The 25,972-nt window shown below is 38.9% G+C and overlaps 1 protein-coding gene across 1 annotated transcript in view; it reads right to left on the reverse strand.

Annotated features, from left to right (window-relative positions):
• Positions 1-212: 212 nt before the first annotated feature.
• LOC105385624 overlaps positions 213-25,972 on the reverse strand; it is a 70,470-nt gene continuing 44,710 nt past the window's right edge. The window contains exons 10-15 of the mRNA XM_048622569.1: positions 9,774-9,837; positions 6,414-6,570; positions 5,229-5,471; positions 4,305-4,485; positions 763-974; positions 213-631 (exon numbers count right to left, since the gene is read on the reverse strand). Coding sequence (XP_048478526.1) covers positions 333-631; positions 763-974; positions 4,305-4,485; positions 5,229-5,471; positions 6,414-6,570; positions 9,774-9,837 — 1,156 coding nt within the window. The 3' untranslated portion in view covers positions 213-332. The remainder of the gene's footprint in view (positions 632-762; positions 975-4,304; positions 4,486-5,228; positions 5,472-6,413; positions 6,571-9,773; positions 9,838-25,972) is intronic.

Genomic DNA, 25,972 nt, shown 5'->3' on the forward strand with positions numbered 1-25,972 from the left:
TATATGACGAAAAACGAAGTACGGCTCTCTTTCGTTAGTTTTTGTCGGAATAGAGTAATCCCTCTTAGAGTGCGTACTAGATCTAATTTGATTGGGAAAATACAACTAAAGTTCGGAGAGCTGGGAACAGCCATCCTTTTTTTGAATCTGATAAACGATGGTTTAAGTCTTAGTATAAATGATTCAAATAACATTGGATAAAAAGTTTCAAGTAAATAGAACAATCAACCGCAGATAGATTTATTAATTAACATTAAACTTAGTGTCAAAATTTAAAACTTACTCAATAAGTACTACACATTGTAGATCAGTCTTTTATAGGTCACCTAAAGTCACCTTTCACTCGCACTGTCTTCATTAGTATCGTTTGTGAAACTAAAGTCTGGATCAGTTAAAGATAAGTTGTCATCTAGTGGGAGCACCGAGTATAGATCCACGTAAAGTTGCTGTTGAGCTTGAAGTTTGTCCACTATTTGAACAAACGTTGGTCGGTCTTCGGGTTTCTCTGCCCAACATTCTACCATCAGCTGGTAGAGCCTCGGCGATGCGCGGGCTGGCTTCGGCAAGCGGCTCCCTCCAGCCAAATAAGTCGGAACTTGATGGTTACTTAGCTCCGCGTATGGGAAGCCACCTGCAATAGAAAGTGCGAGTAAAGTTTGCTGGCTTAGTAAGTGTTGTTGCTTACTGCCGGTAGATGGCGTTATTTGGTATTTTACTTATTTCACTATTAGATATCAACGTAACGTGTTTTGGAGGTCTTACCAAGCGTAGCAATTTCCCACAGTAGCACGGCAAAGGCCCAGACATCGCTGGCGCTGCAGTACTGGGCGTTGACGATGGCTTCCGGCGCCAGCCACCGGAGTGGGACAGGGCGAGGGCGAGTGTGCACGTATATGCCAGAGCGAGACAGACCGAAGTCGGCCACTTTCAGTAGACCCTTGCCGTCGACCAGGATGTTGCGGGCCGCGAGGTCTCTAGAAAATTGATGATAGACATGAGTGGATATTACCTAGTATTCAGTGGGGGTGAGAATTGTGATCTCATCACTGATGCTCTGACAGTAGGTAAATTGCGTAAAAAGAGGGGTGAAAATTTATGTCTATTATCTAAAATGCAAATGAATATTGAAGAATTCCAAATAAAAACCTTCTTAAATTCTGAGCCATGATATCGTGATGATATTTAAAAGATTGTAAATTCGGTAGGAAAATCTATTTGCGATAGTGCGAGAAGAAATTAATACTCTGTCATTGTCATTCACAGTTTCGTCAGGTTTTGTTTTCACATTCTTCAAATTCTTAATTAAAAGCACAGTGTGTACTCTACCTCGGGTGAACCCTTTATTTAGTCCCCGAGGCGGGGCTTGGCGCTTGTGCGTACCGGGTTTCATCCCTTGGGTATCACCGTACAATTATTTATCACGATGCAATGCAACAGGTGACAAAAGCGATATTTTACTCCAAATAGGCCCAATTTTTTAAAATATTCAATTTTAACTTTTAAACAATTTTTTTATACGTTTTTAGTTGCGTAGTTTGCTGTAATTTTGATATATTCGCTAAAAAAAATATTGCCTGCGAGCAAACAATATACCTACAATTGAGCCTACCCACTAGCAAAATGTGGGCCCCGCTGCCTACCCAGAAAGGGTACAGTCAGCAGCATTATTAGCTACACACTTTTGTACCTTGTTAAACTACCGAACCGTTTTAACATTAACATTAACCGATTGTGAGTTTGACAAGGTACAAAAATTTGTTACAAACAACATAGCTAAACTAACGAAGCTGAGTAGTACAAAAGTTGAGTGTATAGGTGTAGTACTGTACCCAAAGAAGTCCTTGTTAAACTGTACTTACACAAGATGGAATAATTTATGAAGAAAACCCAAACTTTCGTCTTTTGGTCCCATAATTAAAATTTCCCAAATAAAAAAAACGCCATAATTATCCCTCATTTAAATAGAAGCTTTCATTGAATTTGAACGTAAAGCAAGTACTTTTATTATAAAACATACTTGGTTTGATCGAATTCAAAGTTAAACTTTCTAACCGCCCTACATATTTGGTTGCCTAGCAACCGTCGCTAGGCAACCGCCGCGAGCCTTTATTTATAAACCACTCAATACTTTATCGGATCAGAGAGGTCGTTTCATTTGGCTGTCGTCTCCTCTCGTCTCAAATTGTATTATTCTGACATAAGACTTTCGTACTTTATCGGGTTTTAAGTATTTTAACATCGAGGCGAGGCAAATATAATATTTTTTCACTTTTTAAATCGGTGATTGGCATTTTTTTCAATATGTAGAAGTACAAAATTGAAGGACTTAAATATTTTGTTGTGGTTAGGTCCTTATTGAATAAAAGATTTGGGTATAGGCATAGACTAATACCTATTAGTTTATTAGTATATGGGTATAGTTAACTATAACAATTACATTATATACCTAGAGCAAATAGCCGTTGAATCTATTTACCAACCAAAACAATAAGATAATTGCTGATTGTAGCCGGTAAATAATTAAGTTATGATTGTGATGAATCGTGAAACAGTTTATTTTGTGTAAATATGTATCTTTAACCTTTTGAATAAAAGATATCGGTAACAAAAGCACACAGCGTAAACTTTGCTCTAACTCTCAATTCAGGCGGTAACAATTAACTCTACAGAGATTTCAAAAGAACCCTTCAAACAAAAACAACTCCAAGAGAACAAACCTCAGAATCAGAAAATATTAAAATAAGTGTAATTTTACTTTTTCCTACCCACTAACCAAATTAAAGCCACGGTAGGTAGGCTGATTTTATCCTATAAGTACCTATATATTTATTTAGGTAATATTCCGTGAACCTATATCGAATTTAGTAAACACAGATATCTTAGCTATCAGCATTACTTATGTAATTATTAACGAAAAAAAACACAAGCTCGGAATTTTTATTTTGACAAGGAAAAATACCTAATACAGCAACATGTGACGCAAAGAGACTGGCAAAGTAGGGCGGGAGGAGGCTGGGGGGCCTCCCACGCCCCGTCAGGTGGCGCTATGAATACCCGCTCGCCCGGGACAGGTGACCCCGTCACACTGTTGCCGGGCACTTTCTGCGAAAACTGACAAGTATTCGGGGAATCCCGGGCAGCCTCCACGCGCCCCCGGCCCGATCCTGCGCAGTACAACACCACTCCATCCCTCTCACTCTCAACGGGAGCGAACGGGATGAAAAGCGCACGTTCTTCGCAGGCTAGACACCCTAAATAAGGGTTAATCATGCCGGCCTTGGGCCTATAAAACATGTTTTATTTACGTCAATTCTATAGCTACCTTTTATGTGACACAGAATAATTTCAAGCATTACGTGCGGCTCAGAAATTAGATGGTTTTTGGTTCGCTCTTTCATGTTTTGGAGTGTTTTCTGGTTGAAAATATTTTATTTAGCGAGATTCTACGTTCAATTATGTACGGATAGGTTTATTTGCCGACCCGTTTATTCAGGAGCCTGCCTTCTCCGCTCGGGTGGTGCGTATTCGTGTTTATCTTGTGGGTATTCCAAAATTATTCATTGATTATACATATAGGCTGAACCGAATATTATATCGTGTGTTTCTATAGTAGAATTGATTAGGTAGTTGTGTAGAATTGTAGATGATTCATAATAAACATAAAACTTTAATGTTAATTATTATCTACTCAACCAAAATGTACGGACAGCATATTTTTGTACGTCAGAATGATTAGTCTAGCAACTTGGTTTTCTAGGGCTTTGATAGCTCCTTCCTACGTGTTATTGATTTCTCTATCTAACGAAGATAAGGGTCAAACTGTCTAACAAAACAAGTAAATAAGTAAGTAGGTAGCTAAGAAGGTACCTGATGAATGACATTAGACGCCAGACGGTGTTAATTTAACATTCCGCGTTGCTCTATGTAATTTAACTAAATATAGACGAGTAAGCACCTCAGTATTACAACATACCTGTCTCTACCAGGCTGGTAGCATTATTGGGATATTCATCACTCTAATCACTCATCAGTCAGGGGAGGCCATGAATAATAATGCTGTTGTCAAGAATGATGGAGTGAGATCGATGCTATTGGCTAGTCCAGGTGGTAACCATTACCGTCCATTTATTTTTACTGGCCGGTGCATGATGTCCTGGTACTGACCTGTGCATGATACCCCAGTACTAACCTTTGCGTGATACCCAGTTCTGACCTATGCGTGACCTTTACTTACGTACGTACTCTAATACTCACTCCAGTAGTACGTGACGCCTTGAACTGACCCATGCGTGACCTGTACTGACCTGTGCGTGATGCCCCTGGCCTCCAGATGGCGCATGCCTAGAGCCACCTGCAGCGCGTACTCCCGCATGGTGACTCCGTCCAGGTGCAGCGCGGGCTCGGCCACGTAGTGGTCTCGGCCGCGGTCGTAGACTGACTCCGGGCCTTTGGACGGGTCCGAGTCGCTCAGGTTCGTGTATTCCGCTGGGGGAAGACATAGTGGAGGTTAGAAATATGATTTTGTATGGCCCTGGACATGGCATGGAGGTTTAAAATGATGAGCCAAAAGACTCGAGGGAGCATCAGAAACGAAGAGTCTAGTTCAACCAAGTTAAAACTCTCTCATTAATCCTGGCAATAATAGGCAGACTTCTTTATCACATTCTCACCTTCCTTCCTTCGCGTTGAAGCAATTCAACCAATTATAGCTAAACGGGACAAAAGGCAAGACTACTCACTACCGGCTTCAGAAGGCCTGTAATCCGCTACCCTACTATCCACTCTCTCATCTCGTCTCCGGCACCTTGCCTTCCTCAGCAGCGTCAGCAGGTCACCCCTGGCCGCGTGCTCCAGTAGAGCCAGCATCAGCTCAGTTGTAGAAGTTCTCTCTCATTACTCATTACTGGGAGTAACGGGCAATACAATACAATACAATACAATAAGCTATATTGAGGCAAAAATACTCACTGCCAGCCTCAGAAGGCCTATAATCCGCCACCCCACTATCCACTCTCTCATCCCGGCGCCGGCACCGTGCCTTCCTCAGCAGCGTCAGCAGGTCACCCCTAGGAGCATGTTCCAGTAGAGCCAGCAGCGGCGTGCGAATCGTGCAGCAGCCCAGTTGTAGAGGTTCTCTCTATCATTACTCGGTATAATGGGCTGTCTTTCCATTCCATCCAGCCTTGCAATAAGCTATTAACCTAAGCTACAGAGCCAAGAATACTCACTGCCAGCCTCAGAAGGCCTGTAATCCGCCACCCCGCTATCCACTCTCTCATCCCGGCGCCGGCACCGTGCCTTCCTGAGCAGCGTCAGCAGGTCTCCTCTAGGCGCATGTTCTAGAAGAGCCAGCAGCGGCGTGCGGCGCGTGCAGCAGCCCACGAGGCGGATCACGTGCGGGTGGCAGCCCACGTGCTTCAGCATGGCAATCTCGCCGAAGAAGTCGTCGATTTCTTCTTGGGTTGCGTTGTCTGGGGAGGTGAGTTTGGAGTCGCGTTAAGCGTTGTTGGGTTGTGTGTGTGAGTTTGGTAAGGGTAATTTTAGAGACGGTGGTGACTAATTCGTATCTAATCGCTAATTAGATCGACTCTGTGAAACTTCAGTTAAGATTCTGGTGAGAATACGCTATGTATATGAAGATACTTATGCTTTTTATTAGTCTAATACACACATAATAGACACTACAATTTAGAGATATCTCTATAATTATTAAAACCCATTACATCCTCAGTGCTGAGCCACAGGTCTCCTTCCAATGAAGGAAGGATTTAGGCCTAGTCAACACGTGGGCCCAGTGCGGATTTGTGGATATCTTTATAAAACGAATCGTAAAACAATATTTTGGCTAGGACGTCCTTGATCTTCGCATAGCCCATTACAATCCACTGCAAGACATATCCAAGACTGGAGGGTTGTTGCCATAATCTCTTTTAGCAGGCGGGTATGGAGACCTAGAAACCCAAAATCCATCACCACTACTCCACCGCAACTCCTCATCATCTTTACCAGCAAGCATCTTAGCAGCGACAGTGACAGCGTCCCCCCCGGGCACGTCCAGCCGCGCCACGTGCACGCGTCCGAACGCGCCGCTGCCGACCCACGCACAGCCCACACGGCACTAGCTACCATCATGAAACGTGCCACGAAGGTTGCTTAGCTAGTGTAGGTGAACACTAAGAAAGGATTTTCAGAAACTCTTCCCCTAAAGGGGTAAAATGGGGGATGAAAGTTAGGATTTAAAAAATTTGGATTTAGGCCGGAGATTCACATATACCTCACGTGTCTCGGCGATTTTTACAATTCGCGGAATTCCCACAGGAAAACTTTTTAAGACGAATCAAAGCTCGCGGGTACAGCTAGTCCTTAATAATTCCATCCTCAATTAGGCATCAAAAACCCATCATCGTGATTACCAGCAAGCATCTTAGCCGCCACAGTGACAGCGTCCCCCCCGGACACGCTCAGCCGCGCCACGTGCACGCGTCCGAACGCGCCGCTTCCGATCAGCGCGCCGACTTGCACGCGCGCGCGGGGCACCTCCCACTCGTCCGCGCCTTCTAGCTCCTCGTCCTGGGGGGATAGTTATAGATAAAGATATTGATACATAGAATAATCTTCATTTGTACACAAACAGAAAATAAATTACAAAACTTATATACTTACTAACACATAGGTACAAAAATGGCAATCTTATCGCTTAAAGAGATTTAATAGATAGTGCTCATTCGCCACTGCGACCTAAAAGATCTATTGTGACTCCCGTTGCCGAGTCAAATCTCAATCTTCAGGTCCATGTCTTTTATAAGCCACTATCTTAACTGTCGGGGATAAAGAGCTGTTATAGTATTAATCAGCTAAAGATAGCTACAGGCAGTATCTAACCTATAAGGCAGTTCATGATAATAATATTATTATTATCATGAACTGCCTTATAGAGTGGGAGATATTCCCATATATTATATGGGAATATCTCCCACTCGTCCGCGCCTCCCAACTCCTCGTCCTTGGGGTAAGGAGCTGTTGTAGTCTTCATCAGATAAAGATAGCTATCATGATGATGATGATGATGATGGCAAAAGAGCCTCCTGTATATGTATACAGGAGGTTAACCAGACACAATAGATTTTTATTGTCTCCAATTATCCGGGATGTGACATGTTAATGTTAAGCCCGAATTACACAATACTCTGTTAAATCATAACCATTGATTAGTTATCAGTTGTTGACTTTTGATACATCTAGAATTTAATATGGAGTTGATGTATAATATTTCATTAAATTACAATGTAACAGAGGTGTTAATGATCTAACAGACTATGGTGAAACTAGGCATAATTCGTGATAAAATGACAAGACATACTGTATTTTTCTACCTTGTTAAGCAGTTTTATTCAATGCAAATTTAAATTTTTCAATTCTAATTCGTTCTGTTCCCACCACGTTAGCGGCCAGGAAACGGCTATAACAGGGCATCTCGTATGAATATCATTATGTAAGCTAAGTATCAAGCACTTTCTCCTGACCCAGTGAACCTATAAATCTGGATGTGTAATGTCAATTCATATTTTCCGTTTCATCTAGATTCTAGAAAATATACATATTATACAAATAAAACATATTTTATTTTTGCAGGTATATATCAGCTGTTTGGCACCAATCGTGCAGGCTACATCTAATAACGATAAGCTAAAAAGTGCACTTGGAGGCATTACTGATAGAAGAAATCCTACAAACCTAGCTTACCTAGGCTACCTTTCTAGGTACTGAAGTGGTTTATCTAGAAACATTTGCGTGCTCACAGGTTACGAACGGGGAAGTGAGGTGTGAGCCTTACTACAGAACTAAAGGTTAATTCCAATGACTTTACGAGAACTTCTGTAATAAATACAGGGTGCTGCCCAATGAGTTGTACAGTGGATGCCGACTTAAATGAGGAACTTTTCGTTGGAAATGAACTTTTACACGAATTAAGCAGAACAAAGTCCTAAGTCCGCATTATACACATACTTACATAATTAATGATAAGTTATTAAGCGACTGAAAATTTTAATGAAGATACATATTGGTAGGTAATTAATTAGGTACCTACTTATATGTTAATTTCTTAGCAGAAGTTTTGGTAAGTACCAGTATTAATACACTAGTTCGAAACTGCTAATAATCGTCTATGGACAAGTCCCTGTAATTAACACAGAAACTATCGCCCTGAAACCTGTAATTATTGGTTATTGCTTAGTACAGCCTTATAGAATATAATGTGAGTGTGATAATATTCTGTATTAACACAGTATGAATTTGAATGATTATCTATACAGAGTGTTGCAAAAAGGGTATGCAAGCCGAAACCTACATATGCAGCATGGTATTTATCTAAGCCTGAAACTGAAATCAGAATATCCAAATTCGCGAAAAAATATTAAATTTTCCATAGAAACTTCGGTGACGTGACTTTTTACTATTTATTTTTATTTTAGGCAGTTACAGCCCAGAGTTTTAACAATAGAATTATCAGTAAATGGAGAATGACTTTTTTTTCGCGAATTTTGAAATTCTGATTTCATTTTCTGGCTTAGATATACCATACTGCTCATATAGGTTTCGACTTAGTATACCCTTTTTCAACACTCTGTATAATTACATAATATACCGCGCATAAGAGGTACGTAGGTAATACCCAAAATAAAAAATATAGGTACCTACTAAATCTTACACCCACTCCTGAAATCAAGAGTGGACTTGATCTACTTAGAGCTAATCACCCACATTTATTTATCCGTCCACAGGAACGAAAGTGGTCCTACATTCAGTCCTCATTCGATTACAATAGACACTATAGTCTATTCTACAGCCTGGTTTGTACAACAATGTAGAGTCTGACATGTTACAAAAGGGAAAGACTTACTTACAAGGCGTTGCTTGATCTGTCAGCAGTAAATCTTCAGTGTAGCGAGCATAGGATTCGATACTATTTTCGAATCTACACGAAGGGTCACTTTTACCAAACGCTAAACGTATTTAAATCAAATTTTAAATACATTTTGTACTAACTGACAGACGTATGACAGGCTACTAAATACGTTTAGCGTTTGGTGAAATTCCACCTAACATTGAAAAAACAAATGCCACTTTTGGAACTAACAAATTTGCCTTACATTTTGACAGTGACATTTGACGATACGCAAGCAATACGCAACGTAAACGGAGGTTTCGAATCCTGTGCTCACGACTCAGGTTCAATGGGTTATGTAGAGCTATTGCTAAAACTTTCAACAGTAGTACTGACTCTGCGTTGAGTGCGTGCAGATTTCACACATAATACACATCCAATTGTGAAGTAAGAAGCACGGAAATGTAGAGCAAATAGTGGAGGCCATTTAAGTTTAATGGTACATTTTTTCGGTTGAATGCCTTTTTAAAGCGTACCTACTTATATTTTTTCAAGTTTATGCTTTGAATAAAGGCGGATCGATTCCTAATTTCCTACACACAAATATGAGAAAAGTAAGCGAAATTTTTAACAGAATTAACGACTATATATACTTACTGGTTTACATATACTTATTGTAGGAAAATGATGATTTAGCAATATTAAAGACGCGTTTATACTGCCGAAACTTTTTATAGCAATTCACCCTCCTGTAGTGGATTGAATACATATTTCTACAGTATTTTGTGTCCTCATAATAACGTTCTTCAGCAAGACCTCTTAATTCAGCTGCCCCGTTACTAACCTCCATTTTAACACCCTGTATAAAGCAATACAATGATCTTACCTCAATCTGCTTGCGCACATACAGGGGGCTCAGCTCCACGTGGGCCTGCCTCGCCTCGTTGTTTCTGCGGACAAACACACACACAATCTTTATTTACCATCGTTTATGTGTTTTATGACACCTCCTTATGTCTTTATGGCCTGCGGTTAGCTGTGAAATTAACTGTTTCTTTGTTGGCTACTTATCGTTTTATGTCTGTTTGGTAACTATGGAAAAGCTAATATGTGATGTACATGATGGAAGTTTGCATTGAGGTGATTTTCTTGTATCTTTTATCGAGGGGCTGATATTGTGGAGACTGGGGAGTGGATAAAATACTTAATTATATAATCCATACTATTCCATACCTATGTAGAGTTTGAAATAGTATGATGTGTAAGTACTACCAAAAATCAAAGGTCAATCCAATCGAAACAATTTGAATATTTCGATGTTAATAAATTGGTAGTTAGTGGCAAATTGTGGACATGATTGCACAGTCATAAAGAAGTATTTCCACAGTGGATGGCCACGGTCGGTCATTTTGAAATAATTTATAGAAAAAATCTCATTAGTATACATTACTGCGGGTTGCACCACAATGCATCTGGTCAGTCGACGAAGCGGCGATAGATTTTGTCTCGCCAACTAGTGATGGGACTGTACGTCTAAAAATGTTGTTTGATAGTTTGTCTAAAACTGCATAAGTTTACGTTTTCACGCATACAAAGTGGCGCCTAAAGCGGAAACTATGACAAAAAAGGGGTAAACTTTTTTCGTTTTCGTAAATTGCAAAACTCGTACTAGAGGTTCTGCTTCAAATCATCGATTATCAAATCAAAACAAAGCCAAAACACGACACCTACTATAGTTATGGTTTTACATAAATTACTTCTAGTACATTGTTATTCTGAAACGAATTCACATTTACTTTTCCGTTTAGATTAATTTGGTGCTCAGTATAGCCACTGGAACCTTTTCAATACTCGTAAGTGTATACTGTACTTACCTAGCAGTGTAGCACTTATAAAAGAAGAAAAGGCCTATGAGTAAGTATTTCAATCTGAAAGTACTGTCACTCTCAACACACATTACAAGTTAAACACAACAACAAAACCACTTTCCGCTTTCAGACGCATTACATGATTGGATTATGAAACCGTACCACTTTACAGAGCTCAGATCCGCAGCCCGCTTATACAATGCCATCCGTCGATAAACCGGTAGCGTACGATCGAATCGACTTATTATCGATAACCGGACTACATCACTAAAGGAAAGGGTCGGATGTCAAAGGTCACTCTTGCGCAGGTCGTCGCTCCGCAGTTTACGTCACTCGTGTTTACGTAATGTGCTTTACTCGTTTTCATCAGCACATCGTGGGTTGTAGATGTGTCACTGTGAGTAGAGTGTAGAGTGTTTGGCTCCGTTCGTATATACTGTCTTGTCGGTATCGCATGTAGACCATGTAGTACGAGTATTTTGTAGTATGCTGTGAAAAAAATAACCGGTTTTTGTTTATTATTTCATTATAGTTCTTGTTTCAGTAATTATTATGGGCATGATTGAAAATCCTAACACACATCATCCTAACACGCAGTCACGAAACAAAAAAATAATCATTTCCTCACATGGAATGAGCCCTCTCAGCGCAAAGCTGTGTTTAGAATGTACACTGTCTGATTGTCGACTAGTGGCTATTCTTATGTGAACTCTATTTTCAAGGCAATAGAGTCCACGTGTCACAGCTGGGGAATGCGCAGCTGATGAGGACATCGTCTCATCATTTGAGTGAAGTTATAAGTTAATGAAAGTCAGAGCAAGTAAATTGTATGCAATCTTAATAAAAGCTTAATCGCGTTTGGGAACTTAATTGCAACAAAATTACTGAAACTGTGTCTCTTCCAAGCATTCTTCTTTAAGCAGAATTTAAAAACAAAACAAGTAATTGATATTTTTATTTATTATAGAAAATCCTTTTTTTAATATAGGGTGTAGATTTTTGAGCTTTTAACGCTATTGTCCTCCAGAGTCTTTTGCAAGTTGTAGATTAAGTTAACTTAAACTATGATTGAGTGAAATTTTAAGAAAGATAAAATGACATTCGGCAGATTGGGACCACCCTCCAATAGCATTAAGACTAACATCGTTGGATAGGTCTTGTCAATAGGAATAACTTTTGCTTTGACAGCTTTGTTGTCACAGTTGTCCGTTCAGAGATATTTGACTTATAAGTTCCGATACTCGTCAGTTCATCTTACTGCTATTGGAGGATGGACCACCCTCCAATAGCAGTAAGACTAACGTCGTTGGATAGGTCTTGTCAATAGGAATAACTTTTGCTTTGACAGCTTTGTTGTCACAGTTGTCCGTTCAGAGATATTTGACTTATAAGTTCCGATACTTGTCAGTTCATCTTACTGCTATTGGAGGCTGGACCACCCTCCAATAGCAGTAAGACTAATGTCGTTGGATAGGTCTTGTCAATAGGAATAACTTTTGCTTTGACAGCTTTGTTGTCACAGTTGTCCGTTCAGAGATATTTGACTTATAAGTTCCGATACTCGTCAGTACATCTTACTGCTATTGGAGGCTGGACCACCCTCAAATAGCAGTAAGACTAATGTCGTTGGATAGGTCTTGTCAATAGGAATAACTTTCGCTTTGACAGCCTTGTTGCCACAGTTGTCCGTTCAGAGTTTGACAAGACCTATCCAACGACGTTAGTCTTACTGCTATTGGAGGGTGGTCCATCCTCCAATAGCAGTAAGATGAACTGACGAGTATCGGAACTTATAAGTCAAATATCTCTGATCGGACAACTGTGACAACAAAGCTGTCAAAGCAAAAGTTATTCCTATTGACAAGACCTATCCAACGACGTTAGTTTTACTGCTATTGGAGGGTGGTCTATCCTCCAATAGCAGTAAGATGAACTGACGAGTATCGGAACTTATAAGTCAAATATCTCGGAACGGACAACTGTGACAACAAAGCTGTCAAAGCAAAAGTTATTCCTATTGACAAGACCTATCCAACGATGTTAGTCTTATTGCTATTGGAGGGTGGTCCCAGCTTCCATATATTTTTGCCCATCCTCTTTTATAGATAACTTAAGTGTAACTGAATATATTAAAAAAAACGAATATATTACATTATTTAATCAAAAATCAATTTTAGACTGGAAATAAATATTGTTCGAGTAGGTACTGTATTACAGTTACAAAGATAATAATATATTATCTTTTGCTATACGTTTAAAGATTAAAATATTCATAATAATAATGTATTAATTTTCAGAAGATGTTGTACAATAATATGATAATTCAATCATAATAATTTTATTATTATTATTTATATGTTCTTCGGCACGTAAGGCACATTGAACTTCCTTATGGTTTAGTAGTGTCTTTTACAATATGTGCATTTGAATACATAAGTTTTATAGTTATTTCATGTACACATATAATATACATGAAATAACTATAAAGCTTATGTATTCTAAGTAATACATAAACAAGTTGGTTTCATTTGGCAAACATTGCCCGTCCGCTGCCGCGTATAGAAAGTGACTGCGTGTGAGTCGACATTCGACATAATGTCGCGTTCTTATTTGAATAAATAATTTGTGCATTTTCTTCACAAATGTTTGCCCACTCAATATTTGCGTGTTGGCGCGGCAAACATGCGCCTCTGTTTGGGACTTCCAGGGGCATATATTTATTTAATTCTTTATTGCTCAAATAAACTTATGAATGCTACTTCTGTTCTTTTTTTTTCGGCAAAAGCTAAATTCTAATATTATACTCTGTGGGGGTGCAAGAAGTAGGTATACTACATGAACCTGGGTCTCTCAAATTGAACCTTTGTGCATATTCCCAAGGTCTAAACTACTTTCCGCTCTAAAGGGGCAAAGTGGCACCGAGTAAAGGCTAAGATATTATTATTATTTTAATAAAATTGCAACAGATTCAAAGATAACGCAGTCACTTGGCAGACTTATAAATACACCGTATCTAATTAATCTAGAATTCATTTCAAGTCTCTCCAAAGTAAGCTTTATAGGCATCCCGCGAAGCTTACCCTGTTCTTATTTACCAGCCTGTGTCTTTCAGGCGATTTTCCTTTGAATGATCGTTTGTATTTAACACCGCTCACTTGCTCTCTGACCTGATGCGTACCTACATGTTCCATTCCCGTTCTAAGTTTTATGAGTTTACTTAATACTAAGTTAAGGATTTAAACAAGGTTTAGTAAGGTCTACTTAAAGCTTTGACCGATCGCTATAATCGATAAATATACTTGTTTGTGCTCTTACGTTATTTTTTATAAGAGGGTAAGGATATTTTTATAAGAGAAAATCTACGGATTGTTTTATATGGAAAGTTCGTAGGAAGAAGCTGGTAATCTCATAAAGCCTTTTAAGAGGCCAAGAATGGCTCGTGCGCAGGTGTTGTCTGTTTTCGGTGACCTGACCTAATTTCAGTTTCCCAAGCTCACTCAGAGATGGCGCTTTACGCAATAATCTCCACATAATGACTCGTTGGGAAATAAATACAAATCTATTTGCACAATAGTATGGGTCGAGAGCTTGTCCTGCTAATAACTACTTGTCTACTTACATGTTGGGTTTATGGCAGCTTTAATAACATGTATTTGACTAGGGCTTTCAGCATATAATGTCATATTAAAGTATCATTTACTACCTAACTATACAGTAAACCTTAACCCCCAAATTCATAGAGCTTTTTGACACTTTACAATAGGCTTAAAATTGACGTTGCTATATACGAATTTCAACCTTTTCACTGGCGTAAAGAGTCGAAACTCATGTGTTTCAAAGTGAATTTTAACTTTGTTGTAAATTTACAATACGTACGAGGGTAAGTATATAATTAGGTATTTTAAATTCAAAAGATCATTGTCAGAAAGGCTAAAACTGCACATGTAAACAGTGTATGTAAGTAACTATTCTATTCTATTCTCTGTGGGGGTGTAAGTACCTGCACCTGGCTCTCTCGAGTGGAACCTTTGTGCATATCCCCAAGGTCTAAACTGCCTTCCTAAGCTTGGACCATTTCCCACCACGCTGGTCCACTGCGGGTTGGTGGGTTCACATATCTAGATGTGCTAGATCTAGATATGCAGGTTTCCTCACGATGTTTTCCTTCACCGTAAGAGTGATGGTATACATTGTACTCAAGTTAAAAGAACTCATTGGTACATGTCAGCGCCGGGATTCGAACCCGCATCTCTTGATTGAGAAGCGGGCGCTCACCCGACTGAGCTACCACCGCTCCTACCAGTACCTACTTAAGTACCAAGATTTTCAGTCTTTCTCTTCCAACCACTACCAGCGACTTGTTCAAAGAATTTCGTATCTCTTTCTACGGCACGCTTCATACAAAGGAGCGATTCGCATCATCATTCAAGTAACTTGACTGGTAAATGGCAAGTAAAGTAACCAATGTGACGGTAAGTGGAAAGGCGAGTTCAAAATTGTTAACCGGGTGTCTAGGAGGCCCTTATAGATCATTCATCATAATACCACCATCGTTGAAACTGCAAAGGTATATTGTATGCATTAGTTGCCGGGTGCTAAATTCATAAAACTTATTACTAGTAGGTATATGAAAGTTCCTATTAAGTTTCTTCTATCAACAAGGTTTTTGACGTAGGTTTTCGCTTACTTTTAAGTTATTTTTGGCCAGCAAGGAAATCTTTTTTGGGCGCTGGAAATTTGATGACGAAACTTTATCCACTCAACCCTCATTCATTAAATAAGAGACTTTGTAGGGACAAAATATTTTGCATGTCATAATGAACCTCTTGTGAAATTTGATGACAGCACATTACCATATTATTACGATCCGATAGAACTTTGAGGTACCTACCTCTGATTGGATAAAACCATTTGTCAAATATACTCGAAGGTTTCCCGTAAATGGATCTAATAAAGCTCGGTCATTGCATACAAAAATGGCCTTTACTGACATAATTTTCTAAGATCTCACTACGCAAATCGAAGACCCAAAGAAAAGCTAATTAGGTCCAGTAGAAAATTATGTTATTCAACTTTTTGACTCCGTTAGTGAACTTTGTTTAACTCAAATCTAAATCTCGTTACGTAAGTAAACGAAGTTGTATAAGTAGATATAAATAAAATTATTAGGTTGTTAAAAAACAGGGTAGTTATTCTTAGTGAATTTTCCTTCCGCTATAAATAGCTACTCCGGAATCTGAATTTCGATTTAATGTCCATAATAAGATAAAATTAATTTGAAATTTAATAAGCATAGCGAAATATATTATGAAGGCAATATAATTTTATACTTAGATAGAAATAGCAGATTCAGATTCTACATTCATGATTTATTCAAGGTAAGATAGGTAAATTATTAAAGATAATGCATCTCCCACCTCTTCAAAAGGCTCAGTCACTAAGTAGAAGAAATGACGAAAGAAACTCCTCTTGTGACCTAATAAAGAAAGACGGATGGGTCTCAGATATGATCAATCCGTACGATTCCCACGCTGGCCGCAGTTCACTTTCATACACACTGCGATCAGAAGGGTTACTCTATACTGACGAAAAACTAACTAACGAGAACTGTCGTGCAATCGGCACGTTTAATAAAACGAGACAGAGACGTGGCTCGTGCATCAGCGCTCCGATGGTTTTTCGTCATATAGAGTAAACCCTCTGATCTGCATTATGTACAAGCACGACCCGCGACGACGCTGGACTATAAAGAAGCCTTGGCATTTCATATTGTGTAATAGGAAGATACAGACTACAGAATTATGCCGGCTTCTAGTGGCAAGTACACACAATAGGGAAAAGAGTAATTTATACTAGGGACATTGCGAAAATTTTACTTCACGATGTAGAGATTTGGGTTGGAGTTGTTGTGACGAAAAGAGGAGGAAAATACCTACACTTAATATTTATCTAGAACTTAACTATGGTAATGAAAGCTCTCGTGCAATTGGACATTCTGCTGATAACTAAAATGAATTATGACAGTAAATAATATAAAACCTCTCTTAGACGATGACTACAGGAAGTAAAATTTCAAATGATGCCGCTATAGCAGGAACCATTCGATCTTCTGAATCGTTGGAAATCATACGATACGAGTTCACAAAGTGAACTAGATAGAGCGGGTCCGACGATCGACAAATAATAGACTACGGACGCGGTAAAGACGAACAATCATGTATGATGAAATCCTTTTAGAAGTAATGGGAAAGTCTTAGATCGGGCCCGAGCAAAATGGAGTGGACCGAAAACTTGATCGGTCGTTCGAACAAAATTATATGGTTCATTGTGTACAGTCGCTGGCAGATACCAAAATCTTTTGTAATTTCGACATAATCCTCTCGGCCGATCGCATGCAATGAACGCTGTAATAAGTGCAACACATTAACGGCGAATGCTCATTCACGCTCAAGTTAAACTTTGTTGCTTTGTTTCGTTCACTTGATTTCATTAGCGATGTTGTAATTGATATGACAGTTGAATTGATGGGTCGTGATGTTGTAGACATGCATGTAAAAACTCCCACACGACACGACTCACATCCGGGGTTCAGCGTGCTCTCTTGAACAGTACTCGACGTGACATTGTGGACATAATGCCCTGGCTTTCTTCGTGACGGAGTGGTTACGTAACGTTTTATTGGCATTTCGCGAAGCTCAGTTAATCGTCCGGTGCAGCCCCGTGTTGGCAACTTTTGTTCGTATCCGTATCGTAACTCATCGGTTTCCTTTTATTGCAGTTGAAATGAATTTTCCTTTTATTTTGAATCACATTTATAAAGTAACCGGGTGATTACATCACATGGGTGATGTGGTATAGGTAGGGTATATGTAACTTTAGTTTTCTTCATTGACATAGGTAAAGATAAACAGGTTGAAGGTTTTTTTATGAAACAAATTTAGGTAGACGTTAGGGAAATATATTTTATTCACAGAGCCGAAGGCAAAAAGGTCTTTCTAACTAATTTGGAAGTTGAAAAATTAAATTTAGGCCGGTTGCTAATCGTGTTGACTTCTAGGTGAAAACTCACAAACAATTTAACTTTTTGGATCTTACATCTCATTAACGTTTAATGATATTACGGACCTAACCTCGCTTGTTTATTATTATGATAAGTACATGTTGGTACAATACAACATTGGTAACTATCTCTTTATGTTTTGTCATTGTCACACTATCTAGGTAATAGTAACATTAGCACTACAAGTCTGAGTCTAGACATTGTAGAAGACAATGTGCTAATCGTTTAGTTAGTATACATAGATTTACGAAACTACTCGTGATCAGGGGCGTATTTAAAGATTGCGCGCCCTGGGCTCCTGTAGTTTTCCGCCCCATCAAGGAATGAAAGAAAACAAAAAGAGCAGTCAGTGTAGAGTACCTACCGACCTACATATGTATAAGAACATTGTGGTGGTAGATTTCCATAGATGATGGTACGTGGTAGGCCAAAAGTAATCACCCTATTGGAAGTTGCTCTCATTTGTACAAATGGGGGCGCCCATTTGGCCGATATAATTTTCTAGGCTTTACCAATAAATAGGTTTCAGCCCCCAGAGCAGGCTGGGTTTCGAAAAGGCTTTAGTACAATAGACCACATCCACACAGTAAGGCAGATTATACAGAAGACCGAAGAGTATAATCAGCCTCTGTGTCTAGCCTTTGTGGACTATGAAAAAGCCTTCGACTCCATCGAGACCTGGGCAGTTTTGGAATCCTTGCAGAGATGCCAAATCGATTGGTGCTATATCGAGGTGTTGAGATGTCTGTACAATGCCGCTACTATGACTGTCCAAGTACAGGACCACAAGACAAGACCTATTCAACTGTAACGTGGAGTGAGACAGGGGGATGTGATATCTCCGAAACTGTTCACCAATGCATTGGAAGATGTCTTTAAGACGTTGGACTGGAAAGGACATGGCATATGTATAAATGGCGAGTACATATGTCACACCTCCGCTTCGCGGACGACATCATTATTATGGCAGAATCTCTGCAGGAACTCAGCTGGATGCTAAGTGGCCTAAATGCTGCTTCCCGACGTGTAGGCCTCGGTATGAACTTGGACAAGACGAAAGTCATGTACAATGCTCACATCAAACCGGAGCCGGTCGCCGTTGGTGAGGCAACAATCGAAGTTGTGCAAGAATATGTCTACCTCGGGCAGACTATTCGGCTAGGCAGAAGCAACTTCGACAAGGAGGCTGCAAGGCGCATCCAACTGGGTTGGGCTGCATTCGGGAAACTTCGTCACATATTCTCCTCGGCCATTCCTCAGAGCCTGAAGACAAAAGTCTTCAACCAGTGCGTCCAGCCAGTGATGACGTATGGTGCAGAGACTGACACTGACGGTACGACTGGTCCACCGATTTAAAGTCGCTCAGCGTGCTATGGAGAGAGCTAAGCTTGGGGTTTCTCTGATGGATCGTATCAGAAATGAGGTTATCCGTCAGAGGACTAAGGTTACCGACATAGCTGTCAAAATATGCATGCTGAAGTGGCAGTGGGCTGGTCATATCTGCCGAAGAACTGATAACCGTTGGGGTAGACGAGTTCTCGAGTGGAGACCACGAACAGGTAAACGCAGCATGGGACGCCCTCCTGCCCGCTGGACTGACGACCTTAGGCGGGTGGCGGGTAGTGGTTGGATGAGGAAGGCCGAGGACCGAGTGTTGTGGCGCTCCTTGGGAGAGGCCTATGTCCAGCAGTGGATGATTATTGGCTGATGATGATGATGACCAATAAAATTGTACAGATTCAAATAAACATGATCAAAAAACAGAATCGAAGTTTTTCATTTTTCATTTAGAAAAAAAATGAGAGCCAAACAACATCGGATGACTTCTTTTGGTCCTTGGACCTTGTATCTTCCGAACAATAAATAAGATTTTTCTGGATAGACGAGTACATTTTAGAACGTTTAGAAATAAACTGGTGCAGGGCGACTGAGAGAGACCATTTTTGTTTCTTTAGATTTACTTAAAAAAATACCGAGACGGATTTTTTTTTACTATTCCACCGGTTCAGAAAATAACAAATTCGCATGTTCACTGACACGAAAAAAGAAAAAGTGTAGAGTACCTATAGCGACCTCCATGTATAAGAACATTGTGGACATTGTGGTGATAGATTTGCAAAGATAATGATATCTTCCGAACAAAAACAAGATTTTTCTGGATAGACAAGTACATTTTAGAGCGTTTAGAAATAAAGTTGTGCAGTGCAGCAATTTTTTTTTCTTTAGATTTCATTAAAAAAAATACCGAGGCGGAAAAAAATTAGACTTCCACCGGTTCAGAAAAGAGCAAAGGTCGGCTTTCATACTTTAAATCAAATTTCTTAAGACATGAAATCAACATGTGGAAAGATGGCTCAGGGCCGTTCTAGGCTTATTTCCTAAAATATTGTTCTGTACTTTTTTAATCCTCTAACCTAAAGCACAAGGGCGGCCTACCGGCCGCCCCTGGGCCGCCCTTCGCCGCCTGCCGCCCCGGGCTGTAGCCCTTTTAGCCCTAGGGTAAATACGCCCCTGCTCGTGATTCTGATTAATCTATGAATGTATTCGGGTAAATTACTTTTATATACCTATCCGTTTAAACGTTTAATTGCAAATGAGGTATTTATAATGTAACTCAAGCTAATGGTCAGAATTTTCCCTTTTTCGAGGCTGAATAATTACAGAATGTAATCATAAAAAAATATTATCTAAGTATGTCCATAGTTGGTAAGTATATACTTAGTATATTATAGTGTTTTCAAATTATACCTCCGCCGAAAGATGCATGGTCACAAAACTTGGTTATTCTGAAAAATGTTTATGAATATAGGTAGTTACAATACATACCTACTGTTGGCCATCTATACAATTTGTTAATAACAACCTTTTTCTTCGTTGAGCAATCTCTCTATTGATAATAAGGTACAAATTCATAAATATTTTCAATTACTTATATATAGTTTAAATGCATAAAACCTTGTTACTAATAGGACTGTATTCGGAGCAATAAGATTTATGTAAAGTTTAATTTATATGAGTTAATTAAAGGTTTTATGAGTTCGCGTGTGTTTATTAGCAACGCGATAAGAATGGGCTCCATATCGCCATCTAGACGGTGCTTATTTTAGAAAAAGAAAGAGAAAAATCTATTAATGAATTGTGAAACAAAGTTAAAGACATTGAAGAATGGGAGTAGTTGTTGAAGTTGTAAGTTAGTTTAAATACCAAAAAACATATCAAATATTATTCTACTTCTTATAGTGTCGGTGAACACAAGAGCTAAATTATGATTTGTCCTGAAACATGCAACACTATTACATATTTTAATAATGCATCATATATTTTTTAAGCTTTCTACTAGTTCCAAAAACTGCAAAGTGCTTTTGAGTTCAAACGAGCACAAGTATCTAGCAGCGTGCTTGTTTGCGCTGATCAGGCAGCGTGTATGTCGCGCCACTTGCGCCGTGCACTTGCTCTCATTGTTCCCATTCCGGATTTCCATACAGGTTCCGTGTTATTGTGTCTCCATTATTATATCTATCTAATTACGAGCACCGCTTATTGTGTCGACGGCGGCGGCGCGGCGGAGTCAATGAGATCGAATTGACGCGATTACGATGTGTGTGATTAGTATGTGGATTGTGGATTAAAATGAATAATGATAATGGCACATAATATCATTATTACACACACTCAACACACCGGTTAGTAGTAAGTACGTACGTAGTTAGTGCGGCTGGTTGCGGAGATAATAAGAAAGCTTTTTATTATTGAAGCGAAGATATTTTTGAGTGCGGTATGAAAAGAATAATTCAACCTAGTAATATAAACATGTAAGTATGGACAATAACTTAGTAAATACATGAAAAAGCTCACAGTTCACTTTTATCCTCGGCAAAACAAGAAAATAAGGATGTACCTACCAACATACAACACGTTTCCTATCCTATAAGTAATAAGTAGTTTGAAGCAAGTAATCCCAAACACACGAGTACCGGAAGAAAAAACCAGTTAGAGATGTTCCGATGATTAAAGTAAACATAACATACTCGTACCTTTATTATTACACAATAATGTACGCAAACTGGTATTGTATAAAATATTACTTACGGCTCTTAAGTCCGGTTACGAAATTATATCCTCTTTCACTATCGTTTGTGTGACCAGTATCCATTGCACGACGGTACGATAAATTTTAATACACAAACGAGCAATGAAAAAGTTCCACTCAACAAATAAATCCCATTTTTTTAAACATTTTTGTTTTACGTGGTAATATTCTGAAATTTATTTCAATGTAATAAATTTGCCCCACGAACTTTACTAAAAGCTCCGAATATTGAACACTGCATTATGTACTTATCTTTGAAAAGCTTAAGCAGGTGTTTTGGCAAATCGCTGGAACTGAAATAAATTGTTAACGTAATATAAAAATATTACTTTTAACGTTATGAATATAGGCATGACAGTTGATATCTAAAAAATCTTACAGCATTTTTTTTTGACTTGAAAGATCAATTATAATTGTCGAGCTTTTACCGCGGTGCAAATGGTGCAATGCGCCCACGCACCTCACCAATAAAATACGACGGTATACACAGCTGCCATAAATACACGTTTAATGCAACGAGATAGAGTCGCAGTTAGAGCAGCGCGATCTGCCCCCGTATTTTGTAACTTTTTGAGAGTTAGCAACCGGTGATAATTGGTATCAACTTAGAGACTTATTAACCGAAAACACCAAAAATCTTAGTGAAAGAAATATGCAAGAAGCCTACCAATATATCCTTACATTCAACATAAACGTTTGTGAAATCAGATAAGTCAGTAAAAAGTTATTAATTAATAATGCTCTAAGTTGTCAGCCATTTTATACCAACCAACCCCACTCGGAGTTACATAATACGGGGGCTGACATAATTAAACTCACAGGCAATGAAAAGGTTCCACTGAAAAAAACACCAAATTACTTCTAAACGGAAAAGGCTAGCTTAATGACGCCTTCTGCAACATTGGAGTACATTTAACAGAGCATTAGGATATTACCAACTAAAAACAACAATATTTTCTACAAATTTTAAATTAAATGTTGGAAAAAATTGGGGTCGTTTGGTGTCGGCATTTTGTGAGTGGAACTTTTTCATTGCCCGTTGAGTGTATTATCGTTTTTGCTAAGCTGGAGTCACCCTCCCGGTGTCGAATGTGACGTTCACGGTTCGACTCTCAACCGGTATGCATCAATACTACAGCAGTCTTGGTTAAAAGTTGTTGACGAACTCGTTTGTAAATACCTACGCCTTGTAGTTTAGAAGTGCTTATCGAATATAAACGTTACCAAGCGACACTGGTTATTGTTTACTTTTTATAGTATGCACTGCGCTTTTATTTTTTTAATTGTATTGTTAATACCACTGACAGTATGCAACCTTAGGATGTACAGCTTTATATAATAGTGAAAGAATTCTGAATTTGCTTCCGAAGTTTCGGACCGTAACGTAAATAGAGATGAACAAACAATGAAATAATTCCTGTTAATAATATAAGATATATTAGTGTAGATTATGATATGATACATGACGTATGGTATGGTGCAAAGACGTGGACACTGACAGGACTGGTCCGATTAAAGTCGCTCAGCGTACTATGGAGAGAGCTATGCTTGGGGTTTCTCTGATGGATCGTATCAGAAATGAGTCAGAGTTATCCGTCAGAGGACTAAGGTTATCGACATCGCTGTCAAAATATGCAAGCTGAAGTGGCAGTGGGCTGGTCATATCTGCCGAAGAACCGATAACCGTTGGCGTAGACGAGTTCTCGAGTGGAGACCACAAACAGGCAAACGCAGAGTGGGACGCCCTCCTGCCCTCTGGACTGACGACCTCGGGCGGGTAGCCGGTAGTGGTTGGATGAAGAAGGCCGAGGATCGAGTGTTGTGGCGCTTCTTGGAAGACGCCTATGTCCAGCAGTGGATGATTATTAGCTGATGATATATGTGATACAAGTGCGTACCGTGTGCCCTTTTATCAAACAGCAAAAAAAAGTTCGCTTTGATCTTCATTTACATGTAAATACAAACAAGCGCGGGGCGCCGCTTTGACGCTTTGCACACAAAATTAATCAGTATGTAAATATGTACACAGCAATGTATACACACGACATTTGCACGCACTGCTGACGGCCGAATTCAACTTTATTTTATCCCCCATGACTGAAAAATACAATCGAGAGCAATGAAAATGTTGCAGTGACAATAGCAGCAAATTAATCCTAAACGGGAATATGCCGTCTGCAAAAACTGGGTTCATTTGGTGTTTTCCTTTTTACAAGTGGAACTTTTTCATTGCTGGCGAGTGTACTTATCTGCTGTAAAATAATAATAGGTCAAAACATTATTATTAAGCCGTAATTGTCCGCTGTTGGACATAATATATGTATATGCCTCTTATTCAAGCAGCGCCACAACCCTTGTCCTTCCGGCATCGGATTTAAATTAAAAGAAAATATACAAAATCAAACGAAAGAAATTGTAAAATGAGTGGCTAGGTCGTTGACCTTTTAACTATTAGTGGTCTACCTTGACTGACAGAAGTCGGTGACGGTGGTCTACCTTGACAACCTAATGCATTATGCATTTAATTCATCTTCTTTTCTAAACACAGTCTGTTAAACCTTGGCGGTTTCCTAATCAGAGATCAATTAATGTTCCCTTTGATAGGTGTTCATAATATTTTTCTCTCAATTTATACATGTTACTATGATTAATAAAATTACATATTTAAGTATAATCATTCAATTACTATTATAAGTAAGTTACGAGTATTGTAAGCTTAGGAAAATAAGCTTACAATAGAGTATGTAGTATAACGGAGTAGAAAACGATAAGGTATTCGAGGAAAAAGTTAAGAATGATGTGATGAACTGATGGTAATATGACTTGCTTACGAGTATTTTAGAGGTTCTAATTGTAAGCAAAAATCGCAATATATCAAGACCCTGATATCAGTTGCAAAAAAAGAAACCGATCACAATCCTGCGGTAGGTACTTCCGGCATTGAAGTAAATTAGAACAATATAATTTAATACTTGCACTAGACCTACTCAAAGGCTACACCTCCTTATTGTACGTATTGTCTAAGCTTATGTCACTGTGCGTCTCTGAACCAATTAGCATGTGAATACAGTTTAAACTCTCTAGCATCCCACGTGTTCATTAAAGCTTAAAAGGAAATGAAACTCGCATATTTCGGAACAGTGACAAAACAATAAAAATGAGAATATAAATTTAATATAAGAGAATTATGTAAATCAGAACGTCTTTGTTGTGCAATACCTATCGTTGGGGACGACCCGTGAGCTTGGGTGTGAAGTGTGTCAAAAAGAATACAGCCGAGCCACTTTGAACTTAAAGAGATCCAAATAGCTTGTGTAAAATGTACCTAGACAGAAAAGCTGAAAATATTATTACGAATTTTAATTGATATCGGCAATTGAGTCCGAAAACCTTAATAAACTCTCTATATTGTATCGAACATTTCTCGGTGCAGAATTAAATAATATACGAGTCGTATTGGCACGTGGTAACCAATAAAAGCTTTAACAGCCAAATAGATAGTCGTATTTTGTAATATTTAATAAGTGCTTTTGCAACACTATCGTCATTGAAGCCAAATTCCAACTTTTATTGTATCTATTAAACGAACTAAAACCTCTTTCACAAAATTATTCAATTAGTCAGCCCGAGTTTGTAACTGCCAATTTTATTTTTATTGAGATAAGTAATTAGGTTTGCGCTCTAGACGAAAAGATCATTCGTAATTTTAATTACATAATACGAACTCATTAGCCTACATAATTATTGTATTATTATATTATCTAAGGACATTAACACGCTAGATGTAGATTAATTATAGTACCTATGTATAAGCTTGAAATATTATGTCGCAGACAAAGTAAACAAAAAAACTACAGTCAACAATGAGCGAGCGTAGAATCTCGGAGATGCGTTAAAAAGTAAGAGGACGACCAGACTTTATTACGTTCCAGTAAATTCATCATTGATTTAGTAACGGAAATTTTACTCCGCACATTCTCTTGTGCAAAAGTCATGGATCGTGTCGCAACAACATTTGTCGTATAATGTTGTTAACGCAACACCCATTTAGCGAATCACAATTTCTA

This window comes from Plutella xylostella, chromosome 8, assembly GCF_932276165.1.
Source record: "Plutella xylostella chromosome 8, ilPluXylo3.1, whole genome shotgun sequence".
Lineage (NCBI taxonomy): Eukaryota > Metazoa > Arthropoda > Insecta > Lepidoptera > Plutellidae > Plutella > Plutella xylostella.